The following is a 20,497-nucleotide window of genomic DNA, read 5'->3' as shown; positions in this document are numbered from 1 at the left end:
AGCAGTTTGGGAGGCCGAGGCGGGCAGATCCTGAGGTCAGGAGTTCAAGACCAGCCTGACCAATATAGAGAAACCCTGTCTGTACTAAAAATACAAAATTAGCTGGGCGTGATGGCTCATGCCAGTAATCCCAGCTACTTGGGATGCTGAGGCAGGAGAATCTCTTGAACTCAGGAGGCGGAGGTTGTGGTGAGCCAAGATCGTGCCATTGCACTCCAGCCTGGGCAACAAAAGCAAAACTCCGTCTCAAAAAAACAAACAAAAACCCAAAACCAGAATAGTCAGAGGGCTGGGCATGGAGGTTCACACCTGTAATCTCAGCAACTCAGGAGGCTGAGTGGGGAGGATCACTTGAGGCCAGAAGTTTGAGACCAGCCTGGGCAACATCACAAGACTGCCATCTCTAAAAACAATAAAAAATTAGCCAGGCATGGTGGTCTGTGCCTATAGTCCCAGCTACTCAGGAAGCTGAGGTGGGAGGATTACTTGAGCCCTGGAGTTCGAGGCTGTAGTGAGCTATGATTGTGCCACTGCCAGCCTGGGTAACCAAGTGAGACCTCATCTCTTAAAAAAAAGAAAAAAAAAAAAAAAAAGCAGTCAGAGATGGTTACAAAATGCAAATCTGATCATTTTTTCAGATTCCTTGCATATCCTCTACTACATCTAAATTTACACATCCTTTTACATTCGAGTGTTCCAGTGGGAGAAAAGTCATATCTTCTTTTAAAAGTATAAGATGAAAATAGTGTATTTTCACCCTAAAAAAGTCAACCCCTACCTAATAAAAGTTATATCTGTCTGGGAGTGTTGTTGTTTTTTTTTAATTTGTCCAAAGCTGGGGATGGTGGCCGACACCTGTAGTTGCAGTGAATCAATCAGGAAGCAGAGTTAGGAGGATTGCTTGAGCCCGAGAGTTTGAGGCTATACTGGGCCATGGTGGCACTTGTGGCTAGCCATTGTGTTCCAACCTGGACAATATAGCAAGACTCCTCTCTAAAAAAATTGTCTTTCATCTGATACACTTTTCAAACAAGTCTTTCTTTGGGTCTAAAAAAAAAAATCAGTGAATACTTCTTTGAATATTGCCTCTTTCTTATTCTCTAAAATTTCTGTTAGAAATATATTGCAGTTTCTTAATCCATCCTCCATGTTTCCTAACTACTCTTCAAATTCTGTCTTTAGTTCCCCCGTTCTAGGTGATTTTCTTAGTTGTAGCATTCAATTCACTACTACCTGTTTCACTGGGTCCAGCTTACCTTATATATTGAGATATTTCAAATGCTATTCATTTTGAAGATGTTTAACTGGTTCTTCATATTTGCCTGTTTTTAAGTTAATATCTTTACCTGGTTTGTTTTAAAACTTCTAATAATTTAAAAAGATGTTATCTTGTCCTTTAACTCTTTGAGGACTTTAAAATTTTAATCAACTTTACTGAGGAATAACTTACATTCAACAAAACGCACATTTAAGTGTACAGCACAATGAGATTTGACAAAATATTCACCCTAGTAACTAACATTCCTTTCCAGGTATAAAACATTTCTCCTCACACTCCTTTGCAGCTTTTCCAAAATGTTGACTTATTTTTATCACTGTAAGTTAGTTTTGTCTGGTCTAGAACTTCATATAATTGGGATTGTGCAGGATGCACTTTTTGTGTTTGGCTTCCTTCATTCAGGAGAATCTTTTTGAGGTTCATTCATGTTATTGCATGTATTAATTATTCATTACATTCTATTGCTGAAAAGTATTTTGTTTTAAGACTATGCCGCAATTTGTTTATCCATTCCCGTTAAGGGACATTTATGTTATTTTCAGTATTTGTTTATATTGTTTGTTATGAATAAAGCTGATATAAACATTCATGTACAAGTCTTTTTCTAGACATATGTTTTCATTTTTCTTGGATAATAGCAGTGAAATTGCTGTCACGTAATAAATGTATGTTTAAAGAAATTACTATTTTATAGGATGGATGTACAATTTAGCACTCCTACCAGAAATGTGTGAGCATTAAACCTGCTCCACATCCATCCCAGTACTAGGTATTGTCAGTCTTTTTAATTTTAGCAATTTTTGTGAATGTGGTGTGGTGTATCTTCCCAGTTTTCAATTTGCATTTTCTCTATAATTCATCATATGGAGCATCTTTCTACATGCTACTTGGCCATTTATGTATTTTTCTTTCATGGAATGTTTGTTCCAGTCTTTTGCCCATTATTTCACCTTTTATTTTTCCTTTTAATTAATTAATTCATTAATTACTTTTTAGAGATGGGGGTCTCACTTTGTTGCTTAGGCTGGTCTCAAATGCTTGGGCTCAAATGATCTGCTGGCCTCCGCTTCTCAAAGTGTTGGGGTTACAGGCACGAGCCACTGTGTCTAGCCTTTTTTTTTTCTTTTTAATATGGAGTTTTAAGAGCTCTTTATATACTTTGGATACAAGTCAGATATTGGAAATATTCTCTCCCAATCTGTGATCTGTCCTTTCCTTTCCTTTCCCTCCCTCCCTCCCTTCCTTCCTTCCTCCCTTTTCTTTCTTTTTTCTTTTTTCTGAGATGGAGTCTCTCTCTGTTGCCCAGGCTGGAGTGCAGTGGCATGATCTCAGCTCACTGCAACCTCCACCTCCCAGGTTCAAGCAATTCTCTGCCTCAGCCTCCAGAGTAGCTGGGATTACAGGTGCCTGCCACCATGCCTGGCTAATTTTTTGTATTTTTAATAGAGACGGGGCTTCACCATCTTGGCCAGGCTGGTGTCCTTTCATTTCTTAATGAGGTATGTAAAAGCAAAAAAGATGTAAATTTTGAAGGAGTTAAATTTATCCATTTTCATAGCTTATGCTTTTGGTGTGTCCTATTTATGAACTTGTTGCCTAATCCAACGTCTTGATTTGGTTATACATTTTCTTCTAAAGGATTTATAGTTTTTGCTCTTATATTTAAGTTTATAATTCATTTTGAGTAAATTTTTTATATTATGTGAATTCATCTTTTTGCACATGGATATCCAATTGTCCCAGCAACATCTGTTAGGGGAAAAAAAAAAAAACCTCTCTCTATTGAATTGCCTTTGTACCTTTGTCAAAAATCAATGGATCCTAAATGTAAAAGTTTATTTCTGGACTCTCAATTCTGTTCTGTTCACTACATGACCATCTTTTTGTCAGCACCACACTGTTTTTGTTGTTGTTGTTGTTGTTTTGAGTCGGAGTCTTGCTCTGTCGCTCAGGCTGGAGTGCAGTGGCACAATCTTGGCGCACTGCAATGTCTGCCTCCTGGGTTCAAGTGATTCTCCTGCCTCAGCCTCCTGAGTACCTGGGACTACAGGCCTGCACCACCGTGCTCAGCTAATTTTTGTATTTTTAATAGAGACAGGGTTTCACCATGTTGGCCAGACTGGTCTCGAACTCCTGACCTCAGGTGATTCACCCGCCTTGGCTTCCCAAAGTGCTGGGATTACAGGCATGAGCTACCACGCCCTGCCCACACTGTTCTGACTAATGTTTTGATATTAAGTTTTGAGATGTGGTAGTATATGTCCTCTAATTTTTTTTTCTTTTTTTTTTTTTTTTTTTTGAGACAGAGTTTCACTCTTGTTGCCCAGGCTGGAGTGCAATGGTGCGATCTCAGTTCCAGCAACCTCCACCTCCTGGGTTCAAGCCATTCTCCTGCCTCAGCCTCCGGAATAGCTGGGATTACAGGCATGCGCCACCACACCCGGCAAATTTTGTATTTTTAGTAGAGACAGGGTTTCTCCATGTTGGTCAGGCTGGTCTCGAACTCTGGACCTCAGGTGATCCGCCCACCTCAGCCTCCCAAAGTGCTGAGATTACAGGCACGAGCCACCTCGCCCGGCCATATGTCCCCTAATTTTCTATTTCTGTTTCAATTTTTTTTTTTTTTTTGAGATGGAGTCTCTCTGTTGCCCAGGCTGGAGTGCAGTGGCGCTATCTCGGCTCACTGCAAGCTCTGCCGCCTGGGTTCACGCCATTCTCCTGCCTCAGCCTCCTGAGTAGCTGGGACTACAGGTGCCCGCCACCATGCCCAGCTAATTTTTTTGTATTTTTAGTAGAGACAGGGTTTCACCGTGTTAGCCAGGACGGTCTCTATCTCCTGACCTCGTGATCCACTCGCCTCAGCCTCCCAAAGTGCTAGGATTACAGGCGTGAGCCACCGCACCTGGCCTCAATTTTTTTTTTTTTTTTTTTTTTTTTACTGATCTGTATCCTTTGCAATTCCATATACATTTTAGGATTAGCTTATCAATTTTTATAAAAATGTCTCCTAGGATTTTGATAGAGAGTGCACTGATATGTAGATTAATTTGGGGAGAAATGCCATATTATTAATATTTTGTCTTCCAATTCATGAACAAGGAATTTTCTTCATTTATTTAGATTTTCTTTAATTTCTCTCAGCAATGTTTTGAAATGTCCAATGTACAAGTCTTGTGTTGCTTTTGTTAAATTTATTGCTAAGAACATTTTTATTCTATTGTGATTTTTAAATTTTCATTTTCAGATGGTTCACTGCCAATGTGTAGAAATACAAATTTTTAAATTTACATATAATTCACACACCATGAAATTCACCCTTTTAAATTGTCAAATTCAGTGTTTTTAGTATATTCACAGTTGTGCAACTATCACCAATATCTTAATTCTAGAATATTTTATCACCCTTAAAAGAAACTGTTTCCATTAGCAGTCATCCCCCATTCCTCTCTCTGCCCAGCCCCTGGCCACCAATAATCTACTTTCTGTCTCTATGGAATTGCTCTTCTGGGCAATTCATATAAATGGAATCAAACAATATGTGATGTGTCATGTCTGGCTTCTTTCACTTAGCATGTTTTGAAGGTTCATCCAAGTTGTAACACGTATTGGAACTTCTTTCATTTTTATGGCTGAATAATAATCGCATTGTATGAAAACCATATTTTTGTAAATTGCTCTTGTATACTGTGACCTAACTGAACTAATTTATTAGTTCTACTAGATTTGGGGGGTGGTAATGGAGGGAATGTAAATTTTCTGGGTTTTCTTTACATCATGACATCTGTGAATAAAGACATTTTAATTTCTTCCTCTTCAATTTGAATGCCTCTCTTTGTCTTGTTGCACTAGCTAGAACCTCCAATACAATGCTGAATAGAAGTGGCAAGAGTGGACATCCTTACCTTGTTCTAAATCTTAAGGGGAAGGTATCCAGTCTTTTCTCATTACATATAATAATGTTAGTTCTAACTTTTTTGTAGATGCCCAACCTTTCAGGTTGATTAAATTCCCTTTTATTTCTTGTATGTTGAGTGTTTTTTTTATTATGAATGGGTGTTAGATTTTGTCAAATGTTTTTCTATGTTACTATTAAGATGACCATGTCATTTTTGTCCTTTATTCTATTAATATAATGTATTAAATTAGTTGTTTTTCTTTTTTTCACCATCTGTCTACCCAGATGAAGAGTTGTTTTTCTAATGTTGAACCAGCCATGCAATCTTGGGATAAATCCTATTTACCCACTTGGTCAGGGTAAATAATCCTTTTATGTGACTACATTTGGTTTGTTAATAAAGTTTTTGTGTCTAATTTCAAGAGGCATACTGGTTTGTAGTTTTCTTGTGATGACTGACTTTGGTATCAAGGTCACACTGGCTTCATAGAATGAGTTAGGTAGGAACTGTTCTTTCTTTTCTGAAAGAGTTTGTGAGGGATTGGTATTATTTCCTCTTTAAATATTTAAGTGTATATAGAAATAAGTTGATTTTTACATATTGATCTTGCACCTTGTGGCATTGTTAAATTCATATATCGGTTCTAATTTTTTTCTTTTCCTTCTATTCCTTAGAATCTCTTATATGAAGAATTATTTTCTTGCCTTTGTCTGGTTTTGGTATCAGGGTAATACTGGTCTCATAGAATGAACTGGAAAGTGTTCCTTGATTTTCTGAGTCTGTTAAAGATTATTATTTCTTCTTTAAATATTTGATAAAGTTTACTAGAATTTAAATATTTGATAGTTTACTAGTGCATCTGTGCCTGGACTTCTTTGTGGGAAGATTTTTTATTTGTTTATTTGTTGAGACAGAGTCACTCTGTTGCCCAGTGGAATGCAATGGTGTGATCACGGCTCACTGCAGCCTTGACCTCCCAGGCTCAAGCGATTCTCCCACCTCAGCCTCCCAAATACCTGGGACTAAAGGCACGTGCCACCATACCCGGCTAATTGTTTTAGTTTTCATAGAGATGGGGTCTCACTATGTTGCTCAAGCTGGTCTCAAACTACTGGGTTCAAGTGATCCTCCCTCCTTGCCTCCCAAAGTGCTGAGATTACAGGCATGAGCCACTGTGATCAGCTGAAAGATTTTTAATTATTAACTTAGTTTATTTAAATAGAAATTACATAGCTAGAAATAACCCAATTAGATTGGTATGGAGCTGTTTAAATTTTTAACTTTTCTTTTTCTTTGTATATTTATTTATTATTATTATTATTATTAAAGTTTTAGGATACATGTGCACAACGTGCAGGTTTGTTACATATGTATACATGTGCCATGTTGGTGTGCTGCACCCATTAACTCATCATTTAGCATTAGGTATATCTCCTAATGCTATCCCTCCCACCTCCCCCAACCCCACAACAGTCCCCGGTGTGTGATGTTCCCCTTCCTGTGTCCATGTGCTCTCATTGTTCAATTCCCACCTATGAGTGAGAACATGCGGTGTTTCATTTTTTGTCCTTGCGATAGTTTGCTGAGAATAATGGTTTCCAGCTTCATCCATGTCCCTACAAAGGACATGAATTCATCATTTTTTATGGCTGCATAGTATTCCATGGTGTATATGTGCCACCTTTTCTTAATCCAGTCTATCATTGTTGGACATCTGGGTTGGTTCCAAGTCTTTGCTATTGTGAATAGTGCCGCAATAAACATACATGTGCATGTGCCTTTATAGCAGCATGATTTGTAATCCTTTGGGTATATACCCAGTAATGGGATGGCTGGGTCAAATGGTCTTTCTAGTTCTAGATCCCTGAGGAGTCGCCACACTGACTTCCACAATGGTTGAACTAGTTTACAGTCCCACAAACAGTGTAAAAGTGTTCCTATTTCTCCACATCCTCTCCAGCACCTGTTGTTCCCTGACTTTTTAATGTTGGCCATTCTAACTGGTGTGAGATAGTATCTGATTGTGGTTTTGATTTGCATTTCTCTGATGGCCAGTGATGATGAGCATTTTTTATGTGTTTTTTGGCTGCATAAATGCTTTCTTTTGAGAAGTGTCTGTTCATATCCTTTGCCCACTTTTTGATAGGGTTGTTTGTTTTTTTCTTGTAAATTTGTTTGAGTTCATTGTAGATTCTGGATATTAGCCCTTTGTCAGATGAGTAGGTTGCAAAAATTTTCTCCCATTCTGTAGGTTGCCTGTTCATTCTGATGGTAGTTTCTTTTGCTGTGCAGAAGCTCTTTAGTTTAATTAGATCCCATTTGTCAATTTTGGCTTTCGTTGCCATTGCTTTTGGTGTTTTAGACATGAAGTCCTTGCCCATGCCTATGTCCTGAATGGTATTGCCTAGGTTTTCTTCTAGGGTTTTTATGGTTTTGGGTCTAGCATGTAAGTCTTTAATCCATCTTGAATTAATTTTTGTATAAGGTGTAAGGAAGGGATCCAGTTTCAGCTTTCTACATATGGCTAGCCAGTTTTCCTAGCACCATTTATTAAATAGGGAATCCTTTCCGCATTGCTTGTTTTTGTCAGGTTTGTCAAAGATCAGATAGTTGTAGATATTCAGCATTATTTCTGAGGGCTCTGTTCTGTTCCATTGGTCTATATATCTGTTTTGGTACTGGTACCATGCTGTTTTGGTTACTGTAGCCTTGTAGTATAGTTTGAAGTCAGGTAGTGTGATGCCTCCAGCTTTGTTCTTTTGGCTTAGGATTGACTTGGCAATGTGGGCTCTTTTTTGGTTCCATATGAACTTTAAAGTAGTTTTTTCCAATTCTGTGAAGAAAGTCATTGGTAACTTGATGGGGATGGCATTGAATCTATAAATCACCTTGGGCAGTATGGCCATTTTCACGATATTGATTCTTCCTACCCATCAACATGGAATGTTCTTCCATTTGTTTGTATCGTCCTTTATTTCATTGAGCAGTGGTTTGTAGTTCTCCTTGAAAAGGTCCTTCACATCCCTTGTAAGTTGGATTCCTAGGTATTTTATTCTCTTTGAAGCAATTGTGAATGGGAGTTCACTCATGATTTGGTGCTCTGTTTGTCTGTTATTGGTGTATAAGAATGCTTGTGATTTTTGCACATTGATTTTGTATCCTGAGACTTTGCTGAAGTTGCTTATCAGCTTAAGGAGATTTGGGGCTGAGACAATGGGGTTTTCTAGATATACAATCATGTCACCTGCAAACAGGGACAATTTGACTTCCTCTTTTCCTAATTGAATGCCCTTTATTTCCTTCTCCTGCCTGATTGCCCTGGCCAGAACTTCCAACACTATGTTGAATAGGAGTGGTGAGAGAGGGCATCCCTGTCTTGTGCCAGTTTTCAAAGGGAATGCTTCCAGTTTTTGCCCATTCAGTATGATATTGGCTGTGGGTTTGTCACAGATAGCTCTTATTATTTTGAGATACGTCCCATCAATACCTAATTTATTGAGAGCTTTTAGCATGAGGGGTTGTTGAATTTTGTCAAAGGCCTTTTCTGCATCTATTGAGATAATCATGTGGTTTTTGTCTTTGGTTCTGTTTACATGCTGGATTACGCATATTGATTTTCATATGTTGAACCAGCCTTGCATCCCAGGGATGAAGCCCACTTGATCATGGTGGATAAGCTTTTTGATGTGTTGCTGGATTCGGTTTGCCAGTATTTTACTGAGGATTTTTGCATCAATGTTCATCAAGGATATTGGTCTAAAATTCTGTTTTTTTGTTGTGTCCCTGCCAGGCTTTGGTATCAGGATGATGCTGGCCTCATAAAATGAGTTAGGGAGGATTCCCTCTTTTTCTATTGATTGGAATAGTTTCAGAAGGAGTGGTACCAGCTCCTCCTTGTACCTCTGGTAGAATTCGGCTGTGAATCCATCTGGTCCTGGACTCTTTTTGGTTGGTAAGCTATTAATTATTGCCTCAATTTCAGAGCCTGTTATTGGTCTATTCAGAGATTCAACTTCTTCCTGGTTTAGTCTTGGGAGGGTGTATGTGTCCAGGAATTTATCCATTTCTTCTAGATTTTCTAGTTTATTTGCATAGAGGTGTTTATAGTATTCTCTGACGGTAGTTTGTATTTCTGTGGGATCGGTGGTGATATCCCCTTTCTCATTTTTTATTGCGTCTATTTGATTCTTCTCTCTTTTCTTCTTTATTAGTCTTGCTAGTGGTCTATCAGTTTTGTTGATCTTTTCAAAAAACCAGCTCCTGGATTCATTAATTTTTTGAAGGGATTTTGTGTCTCTATTTCCTTCAGTTCTGCTCTGATTTTAGTTATTTCTTGCCTTCTGCTAGGTTTTGAATGTGTTTGCTCTTGCTTCTCTAGTTCTTTTAACTGTGATGTTAGGGTGTCAGTTTTAGATCTTTCCTGCTTTCTCTTGTGGGCATTTAGTGCTATAAATTTCCCTCTACACACTGCTTTGAATGTGTCCCACAGATTCTGGTATGTTCTGTCTTTGTTCTCATTGGTTTCAAAGAACATCTTTATTTCTGCCTTCATTTCATTATGTACCCAGTAGTAATTCAGGAGCAAGTTGTTCAGTTTCCATGTAGTTGAGCAGTTTTGAGTGAGTTTCTTAATCCTGAGTTCTAGTTTGATTGCACTGTGGTCTGAGAGACAGTTTGTTATAATTTCTGTTCTTTTACATTTGCTGAGGAGTGTTTTACTTCCAACTATGTGGTCAATTTTGGAATAGGTGTGGTGTGGTGCTGAAAAGAATGTATATTCTGTTGATTTGGGATGGAGAGTTCTGAAGATGTCTATTAGGTCCGCTTGGTGCAGAGCTGAGTTCAATTCCTGGATACCTTGTTAACTTTCTGTCTCGTTCATCTGTCTAATGTTGACAGTGGGGTGTTAAAGTCTCCCATTATTATTGTGTGGGAGTCTGAGTCTCTTTGTAGGTCACTAAGGACTTGCTTTATGAATCTGGGTGCTCCTGTATTGGGTGCATATATATTTAGGACAGTTAGTTCTTGTTGAATTGATCCCTTTACCATTATGTAATGGCCTTCTTTGTCTCTTTTGATCTTTGTTGGTTTAAAGTCTGTTTTATCTGAGACTAGGATTGCAACCCCTGCCTTTTTTTGTTTTCCATTTGCTTGGTAGATCTTTCTCCATCCTTTTATTTTGAGCCTATGTGTGTCTCTGCACGTGAGATGGGTTTCCTGAATACAGCACACTGATGGGTCTTGACTCTTTATCCAATTTGCCAGTCTGTGTCTTTTAATTGGAGCATTTAGCCCATTTACATTTAAGGTTAGTATTGTTATGTGTGAATTTGATCCTGTCATTATGATGTTAGCTGGTTATTTTGCTTGTTAGTTGATGCAGTTTCTTCCTAGCCTTGATGGTCTTTACAATTTGGCATGTTTTTGCAGTGGCTGGCACTGGTTTCCTTTCCATGTTTAGTGCTTCCTTCAGGAGCTCTTTTAGGGCAGGCCTGGTGGTTACAAAATCTCTCAACGTTTCCTTGTCTGTAACGTATTTTATTTCTCTTTCACTTATGAAGCTTAGTTTGGCTAGATATGAAATTCTGGGTTGAAAATTCTTTTCTTTAAGAATGTTGAATATTGGCCCCAACTCTCTTCTGGCTTGTAGAGTTTCTGTGGAGAAATCAGCTGTTAGTCTGATGGGCTTCCCTTTGTGGGTAACCTGACCTTTCTCTCTGGCTGCCCTTAACACTTTTTCCTTCATTTCAACTTTGGTGAATCTGACAATTATGTGTCTTGGAGTTGCTCTTCTCGAGGAGTATCTTTGTGGCATTCTCTGTATTTCCTGAATTTGAATGTTGGCCTGCCTTGCTGGATTGGGGAAGTTCTCCTGGATAATATCCTGCAGAGTGTTTTCCAACTTGGTTCCATTCTCCCCGTCACTTTCAGATACACCAATTAGACGTAGATTTGGTCTTTTCACATAGTCCCATATTTCTTGGAGGCTTTGTTCGTTTCTTTTTATTCTTTTTTCTCTAAACTTCTCTTCATGCTTCATTTCATTCATTTTATCTTCCATCGCTGATACCCTTTCTTCCAGTTGATCGCATTGGTACTGAGACTTGTGCATTCGTCACGTAGTTCTCGTGCCTTGGTTTTCAGCTCCATTAGGTCCTTTAAGGACTTCTCTGCATTGGTTCTTCTAGTTATCCATTCGTCTTGTTTTTTTTCAAAGTTTTTAACTTCTTTGCCATTGGTTCAAACTTCGTCCTTTAGCTTGGAGTAGTTTGATCTTCTGAAGACTTCCTCTCTCAACTCGTCAAAGTCATTCTCTGTCCAGCTTTGTTCCATTGCTGGTGAGGAGCTGCGCTCCTTTGGAGGAGGAGAGGTGCTCTGATTTTTAGAGTTTCCAGTTTTTCTGCTCTGTTTTTTCCCCATCTTTGTGGTTTTATCTACCTTTGGTCTTTGATGATGGTGATGTACAGATGGGTTTTTGGTGTGGATGTCCTTTCTGTTTGTTAGTTTTCCTTCTAACAGTCAGGACCCTCAGCTGCAGGTCTTTTGGAGTTTACTGGAGGTCCACTCCAGACCCTGTTTGCCTGGGTATCAGCAGCAGTGGCTGCAGAACAGCGGATATTGGTGAACCGCAAATGCTGCTGCCTGATCGTTCCTCTGGAAGTTTTGTCTCAGAGGAGTACCCGGCCGTGTGAGGTGTCAGTCTGCCTCGACTTGGGGGTGCCTCCCAGTTAGGCTACTCGGGGGTCAGGGACCCACTTGATCTCAAGCTGTGTGCTGGGACCTCAAGCTGCATGCTGGCAGAACCACTATTCTCTTCAAAGCTGTCAGACAGGGACATTTAAGACTGCAGAGGTTATTGCTGTCTTTTGTTTGTCTGTGCCCTGCCCCCAGAGGTGGATCCTACAGAGGCAGGCAGGCCTCCTTGAGCTGTGGTGGATTCCCCCCAGTTCGAGCTTCCCTGCGGCTTTGTTTACCTACTCAAGCCTAAGCAATGGCGGGCGCCCCTCCCCCAGCCTTGCTGCCACGTTGCAGTTTGATCTCAGACTGCTGTGCTAGCAACGAGCGAGGCTCCGTGGGTGTAGGACCCTCCGAGCCAGGTGTGGGATATAATCTCCTGGTGTGCCATTTGTTAAGCCCATTGGAAGAGTGCAGTATTAGGGTGGGAGTGACCTGATTTTCCAGGTGCCGTCTGTCACCCCTTTCTTTGACTAGGAAAGGGAATTCCCTGACCCCTTGTACTTCCCGGGTGAGGCGATGCCTCGCCCTGCTTTGGCTCAGGCACGGTGCACTGCACCCACTGTCCTGCACCCACTGTCTGGCACTCCCCTGTGAGATGAACCTGGTACCTCAGTTGGAAATGCAGAAATCACCTGTCTTCTGCATTGCTCATGCTGGGAGCTGTAGACTGGAGCTATTCCTATTCGGCCATCTTGGCTCCACCCCCTTTTAATTTTTCTTTAAGTCAATTTGTTAATTTATGTCTTTCTAGGGATTTGTCCATTACATCTAAGTTATCTAATTTGTTGGCGTTGTTTACTGAATTCTCATAGTACTTTCTGTAGGGTTGAGTTATGCCCTCTCTTTCATTCCTGATCATGTCAGTCTCTCTTCTTTCTTGATCAAACCAACTAATGATTTGTCAATTTACTGACTTCTTTTCAAAGAAACAGCTTTTGACTTTATTTTCTCTATTGTTTTTCTATTTTATTAATTTCTATCTTATCTGTATTATTTCCTTCTTTCTGCTTTGCTTTAGATTTAGTTTGTTCTTCTTTAGTTTCTTAAGGTGGAAACATATTATTGAGACATCCCTGTTTTTCTGTAGGCATTTAAAGCTATTCATTTCCTCCCAGCTGTGTCCCATAAATGTTGATATTTTGCTTTTCCCTTTTCATTCAGTTCAAAATATTTTCTACTTTCCCTTATAGATTCCTTTTTCAACCCATGGGTTATTTAGAAGAGTGATGTTTAATTGCCAAATATTTGAGGATATCCCAAATGTATGTTGTTGATTTATAATTTCATTCCAAGGTGGCTGGAGAACATACCTTGTATAATTTAAATCTTTTTATAGTTAAAAAACTTGTTTTATGTGTACTTGAAGACTATCTACACTGCTGTCACTGGGTGGGATGTCAGGTCAGGTTGGTTGATAGTATTGTTCAGGTATTTAATATCCTTGCTGATTTTCTGTCTAGGTGGTCTACAAGTACTGAGAGTGGAGTATTAAAGTTTCCAGCTATAATTGCTACAATATTTCTCCTTTCCACTCAGTCATTTTTTGCTTCACGAACTTTAAGACTTGGTTATTAGATGTTACATTTATAACTGCTATATTTTCCTGATGAATTGACCCTTCTATCATTATAAAATGTCCCTCTTTGTTTCTAGTAGTATTTTTTCTTTTAAAGTTTATTTTGTCTTAGTTCAAATTCAAGCAGTTTTTGCATCTGCTTTTAATTTCTGGATGCCCTCTTGTATCTTCTCCGCGCTTGCAAGCTGACTCACGGTCAGCCAGGGATGTGTAGATAGCTTAGTCAGTCCTGTGTGGATGTGTGGAAAGCTTATCAAGGCCTCCTGTGACCGTCTTATTTCCCAGATATCTTTAATAAATTCCTGGATAGTTCGCCAATCCATTGTTTGTCCCAGCCAGGACTAAAACCTCAAGCTATCTGAGCAACTGTTCTTCCCACCAAGTTTACTACTGTTACTTACATGCTGTTGGGCATAGGGTCTCTCCAGGTTCACTCCAAACCTACTGAGCCTTCTCCAACAGTGAGGCTGCTAGTTTTCAGAGTGTCCCTCTGTAGTAGAATAGTCTCTCACTGTTCTTAACCCAAAGTTCTATTGATTTTCATGAATAATTGCTTCTTTATTTGTTATATGCTTTTAGTCAATTTGCAAAGCCTTTAAACAGTTGCACCTCACCATTTTGTCCAGTTTCATTGTTGCTTTTGGGGAGGGGGATTTGCCGAGCTACTTACTCTGATACTAAAAGTCCCACCTCATAATTTTCTGTTATTACATTGTCTTTCTCAGATTTTAGCATCAAGACTCTGCTGACCTTATTATAAACTGAATTGAGAAGTATTCCTTATACTTTTTGGAAAAAGGTTTGCATCATTGTTATTTCTTCCACAAATGGATGAGAGAATTCACCTGGGCCTAGAGCTTTCTCTATTTAAGAACTGTTTCATTTAATTTCTTGAATAATTTTACAATAATCCACAAATAAAATAACCTTATAAAAGTATAATTCCACTTATAGTCACCCATTGTTTGAGCTATATTTACTTCTACAAGTATAAACTCCCTCTTTATACATTTTAGACACATTTCAGACACACACTTTATATATCATATACATATTAAATACAAGCATATATTTTGCTTTAATCAGTCAGTTGTCCTTTAAAGAAATCAGACAAAAAACATAGACTTTTATATTCACCCATTAGTTAATTTCTAGTTCTCTTCTCTTCCTCTGCCCTGAACTCTCGTCTCTGCTCCTCAGCACAGTGGGACCACCATTGCTTTGCTTGGACTCTAGTTCAGTCTTACATCGTCAGAAAATTGTCCCCAGGCAGGGAGACAGAGACAACACGAGGGGATCTGTACAGGAGGAAGGCCTGGTGTGCGATAGGACCCCAAGAGAGGTAAGAGAGTGCCTAAGTAGTTTTTATGACCTTGAGCGGCAAGAGAGGAGTGCTTCAGTTACTCTGGCAGTGTAACAAATTACTGCAAAACTTAATAGCTTAAAACAACAATAATCATGTATTATCTCTCTGGGTTTATATGGGTCAGGAATTTATATAGAGCACAGCAGGAATGGCTTATCTCTGCTCCACAATATCTGAGGCCTTAGTCAGAAGACTCAAAGGCTGGGAGCTGAAAACATCTTAATGCTCATTTACTCACATGTCTGGCAGCTGATGCTGGCTTTCAACTGGGGCTTTAATTCCTCTCTACATGAGCCTTTTCATGTGGTCTGAACTTCCTTGTAAGATGATGGCTGGATTCTGAGGTCTACCATTCAGATGAGAGAAGCTGTGTTGCTTTCTAACCTAGAAAGTCATGCAGCAAGGCTGGGTGCAGTGGCTCATGCCTGTAATCCTAACACTTTGGGAGGCCAAGGTGGGTGGATCACTTGAGGTCAGGAGTTCGAGACCAGCCTGGCCAACAAGGCAGAACCCCGTCTCTACTAAAAATACAATTAGCCAGACATGGTGGTGCAAAACTGTAATCCCAGCTACTCAGGAGGCTAAGGCAGGAGAATCACTTGAATCTAGGAGGCAGAGGTTGCAGTGAGCCGAGATCGTGCCACTGCACTCTAGCCTGGGCTACAAGAGCTAAACTCCATTTAAAAAAAAAAAAAAAAAGACACAGACTGGGTGAATGGATGAAAAAACAAGACCTATTGATCTGTTGCCTACAAGAAACACACTTCACCTATAAAGACACACACAGACTGAAAATAAAGGGATGGAAAAAGATATTCCATGCCCATGGAAACCAAAAAAGAGCACAAGTAGCTATACTTGTATCAGACAAAATAGATTTCAAGACAGAAACTATAAGAAGAGATAAAGAAGGTCACTATATAATGATAAAGGGCGATCAATTCAGCAAGAAGATATAACAATTTTAAATATATATGAACCCAACACTGGAGCACCCAGATATATAAAGGAAATATTATGAGAGCTAAAGAGAGAGATAGGTCCCAATACAATAAGAGTTGGAGACTTCAACACCCAACTTTCAGCATTGCACAGATTTTCCAGACAAAATCAACAAAGAAACATCAGACTTAATCTGCACTACAGACCAAATGGATCTAACATATTTACAGAACATTTTGCCTAACAGCTGCAGAATACACATTCTTTTCCTCAGCACATGGATCATTCTCAAGGATGGACCATATGTTAGGTCACAACACAAGTCTTAAGACCAAAAAAACTGAAATAATATCAAGCATATTCTCTGACCACAATGGAACAAAACTAGAAATAACAAGAGGAATTTTGAAAGCTATATAAACACATGGAAATTACACGAGATCCTCCTGAATGACCAGTGGGTCAATGAAGAAATTAAGAAGGAGACTGAAAAATGTCTTGAAACAAATGATACTAGAAACACAACATATCCAAACCTATGGGAAACAGCAGAAGCAATACTAGGAGGGAAGTTTATAGCTGTAAGTGCCTACATCAAAAAAGAGAAAAAACTTCACATGAACAATCTAATGATACATCTTAAAAGAAATTAGAAAAGCAGCTGGGTGCGATGGCTCACGCCTGTAATCCCAGCACTTTAGGAGGCCAAGGCAGGCGGATCATGAGGTCAGGAGATTGAGACCATCCTGGCTAACGTGGTGAAACCCTGTCTCTACTAAAAAAAAATACAAAAAATTAGCTGGACATGGTAGCGGGTGCCTGTAGTCCCACCTCCTTGGGAGGCTGAGGCAGGAGAATGGCGTGAACCCGGGAGGCGGAGCTTGCAGTGAGCCAAGATCGTGCCACTGCACTCTAGCCTGGGTGACAATGTGAGACTCCGTCTCAAAAAAAAAAAAAAAAAAAGAGCTAGAAAAGCAAGAGCAAACCAAACCAAAATAAATAATAAAGATTAGGGTAGAAATTAATGAAATTTATGATTACCAGAGGCTGGGAAGGGTAGTAGGGGGTGAGGACTGGGGAGATGGGGTGGTTATTGGGTACAAAAAAATAGAAAGAATGAATAAGACCTACTATTTAATAGCACAAAGGGTGACTATAGTCAATAATAACTTAATTGTACATTTTTAAATAACTAAAAGAGTGTAATTGGATTGTTTGTAATTCAAAGGATAAACGCCTGAAGGGATGGATTTTGTTTTAAGCCATGAAAAAGAATATTATAACATTCAATTTTTCTAAAGATAAAATCCTGACTAGTGAAGAAATGAAGGTCAAAAGTAAGATGGCTATATGTGAATATATTTTAAAAACCTGTTAGACTATAAATGCCAAAAGGAAAGCAAGGATATGGGAAACATCTGTATGACATTTATAAGTTATAAAGAGATACAAATCATAATATAGAGAAAACTAATGGAAATATATAGTCAGTATACTAAATGTTCCTGATGAGGCATCTAATTATTAGAATACAATTTAAATTCTTTGGCCTGCAGGGCCCTAATGATCTAGTCCCACCTACCTCTCTAATCTCATTTGTGCTTTTCTCCCCCTGGTTTTCCATCATCCAACCACCCTGACCTTTTATCAGCTGCAAGAATACACCAAACACTTTCCCTTGGAAACATGAAGCTCTTCTCCTCCTTGGGCTTTTGCATATGCTGCTGGTTACCTGTCTGGAAGACTCTTCCTCACTCTTCACATGGCTAGCTCTTCTGTCTTCAAGTCTCAGATCTACCTTACCTGAGATCCCTGATAATGAATCCCCCTGATAATGTTCTATTTCAGCACCCTGTCATCTTCCTTAGAGCACTTATCACCTTTTATATTTACTTTTGTCAATCTCCCTCATTAGACTATTGAATCATGTAAGTCTCACTCACCCCATATTCCCAAGGCCAAGTACAGGGAAAACAACCATGCTCAATAAATGTTTGTTGAATGAACGAAAAAAACGTGAAAACCCAAGTATCAGATAATAAGGGAAAGTGATACGTTAAGACAGGAAAATATTATATAACATTCAGATTGACCAGTGTGGAGTAGTAAATGTCTACATGAAATGATGGTAAATGAAAAAAGTAGGCCACAAAATAGTATGTACATGTATCATACAACTATATAAGGAAAGTATATATACATTCAAAATGATTAGAAAATAACTCAGTGTAATATAAATAGGTTTTAACAATTAGCAGGCTTTTTGTTTAAAAAAAAAAAAGTAGGTTTCTGGCTGGGTGCAGTGGCTCATGCCTATAACCTCAGCACATTGGGAGGCTGAGGTGGGAGAACTGCTTGAGGCCAGGAGTTCCAGATCCTACCTCTTAAAAAAAAAAAAAAAAAAGCAGCGTGTGGTGGCATGCACCTGTGGTCCCAGCTACTCAGGAGGCTGAGGCAGGAAGATGGCTTGAGCCCAGGAGTTTGAGGCTGCAGTAAGCTATGATTGCCACTGCACTCCAGCCTGGATGACAGAGAAAGAAGAAAGAAAGAAAAGAAAGACAGAAAGAAAGAGCCTAACAATAATATTATATAAAGTCAATATTGTGGAAAAGTGTTTATAAAATATTAGGTGAAGAAATACAGCATAATATTATGTGTACATCATGATTATAACTAAGCCAAATTAAATACAGATTGAAAAAAGATATAGAAATAAAAATGTTGGCTGGGCGTGGTGGCTCATGCCTGTAATCCCAGCACTTTGAGAGGCTGAGGCGGGCAGATTACAAGGTCAAGAGATTGAGACCATCCTGGCCAACATGGTGAAACCCCGTCTCTACTGAAAATACAAAAATTAGCTGGCCATGATGGTGCACGCCTATAGTCCTAGCTACTCAGGAGGGTGAGGCAGGAGAATGGCTTGAACGCAGGAGGCAGAGGTTGCAGTGAGCCAAGATCGTGCCACTACACTCCAGCCTGGCAACACAGCGAGACTCCATTCCAAAAAAAAACAAAAAAAGAACAAGAAAAATATCTGTTGCATCTTGCATCAAGGTGATAAAATTATGCATAAATTGTCTTTAAAAAATTTTTAGAGTTGTTGGTCTTTTAAAAATAATATTTTATAATGGGAAATAGCCAAAAATAAGTAAAGAAGTAAAAATCACTCATCTCATCACCTAATTAATAACAACTGAACAATATTTTGAGTAAATATTCTTGGTCCTTTTCACTAATATAGGCAAGAATATATATAAAACAAAATTAGAGTGACACTACACATATGATTTATAACCTGTTTGTTTTCATTACCAATATATCAGAAATATTTTCCCAGGCTATAATGGCTTAATAATAAACTTTCAAAAACATTTTAAACAACAAGGTAACATTAGTGGTAAAGACATACATTAGTGGACTGGGCATGGCAAAAGGAATAGACCCAGAGCCCAAATCCATATTAACCTGCAACTGTTTGTTGTTGTTGTTGTTTTTTTCTTTGAGACGGAGTTTCGCTCTTGTTGCCCAGGCTGGAGTGCAATGGCGCAATTTCGGCTCACAGCAACCTCCGCCTCCCGGGTTCAAGCCATTCTCCTGCCTCAGCCTCCAGAGTAGCTGGGATTACAGGCATGCGCCACCACACCCGGCTAATTTTGTATTTTTAGTAGAGACAGGGTTTTTCCATGTTGGTCAGTCCGGTCTAGAACTCCCGACCTCAGGTGATCTGCCCGCCTTGGCCTCCCAAAGTGCTGGGATTGCAGGCGTGAGCCACCATGCCTGGCCAACCTGCAACTGTTTAAGTTGAACACTAAGCATGTCTAAGGTTTAACTACTATATCAATAAAACAAAGCAAATACTGAAAGAAGATGAGGACTGATGCTTCTTTACAGTTATTATGAAGTATGATAAATGTAAAGAAACAATGTAGGAGAGTGAAGGAATGAAATATACTGACAAATCCTAACTCCCAGAATCATCTCCCAAGCACTCCATCAGACTAATAACATATAACTCACACCATATCCCCAGAAGTCCAAGCTTCCTTCAGTAGATATCCCTGCGCCTGTATAACTTGGAAAAGCAGACAGTGAATTCCCAGTGTCGGCTGATGTAAAAGATGATTCTCTTGTGATGTCAGACTTGCTAAAGGTACAATTTGGGAGGAGAGAAAAAAGAAAATTTTTCATATGTCTTCAAGTTTCTGTAGCATTAACTACTCAGCAACTTACTAGGTGATAAACATGTGTACAAATATATCCACATAGGCAAAAATAAATGAAGAACTTGAAATTTGAGCATCATGGAAAAGTCCTAATTCCTATAGAATTGATGGCAGTCATTCCAAATAATTCTAGTCACAGTTTACAATGAATACTTCAACATCTCACTTATGACATACTCTTTTTTTTTTGGAGACAGAATCTCATGCTGTCACCCAGGCTAGAGCGCAGTGGCACGATATTGCCTCACTGCAACCTCGGCCTCCTGGATTCTAATGATTCTCTTGCCTTAGTCTCCCAAGTAGCTGGGACTACAGGTGTACACCACGACACCCAGCTCATTTTTGCATTTTAGTAGAGAAGGGATTTCACCATGTTGCCCAGGCTGGTCTTGAACTCCTGAGCTCAGGCAATCTGCCCACCTCGGCCTCCCAAAGTGCTAGGATTTACAGGCGTGAGCCACCACACCCAGTCTATAA

General features: G+C 39.3%; 1 protein-coding gene across 7 annotated transcripts in view; it reads right to left on the bottom strand.

Moving 5' to 3' along the window:
• Positions 1-20,497, bottom strand: part of FAM149B1 (family with sequence similarity 149 member B1) — a 76,608-nt gene that overhangs the window by 46,655 nt on the left and 9,456 nt on the right. For 6 of the 7 annotated variants that reach the window (XR_004026745.1, XM_030798477.1, XM_030798474.1 and 3 more), the window contains exon 3: positions 19,815-19,941. Coding sequence is in view for 5 of the 7 variants with exons in the window: in XM_030798477.1 (XP_030654337.1) it covers positions 19,815-19,941 (127 nt within the window). In the remaining 2 variants the exon portion in view is untranslated. The remainder of the gene's footprint in view (positions 1-19,814; positions 19,942-20,497) is intronic. The other variant, XM_030798475.1, reaches the window with a different exon arrangement.

This window comes from Nomascus leucogenys, chromosome 18, assembly GCF_006542625.1.
Source record: "Nomascus leucogenys isolate Asia chromosome 18, Asia_NLE_v1, whole genome shotgun sequence".
Lineage (NCBI taxonomy): Eukaryota > Metazoa > Chordata > Mammalia > Primates > Hylobatidae > Nomascus > Nomascus leucogenys.
This window is presented reverse-complemented; position numbering and strand designations above follow the sequence as displayed.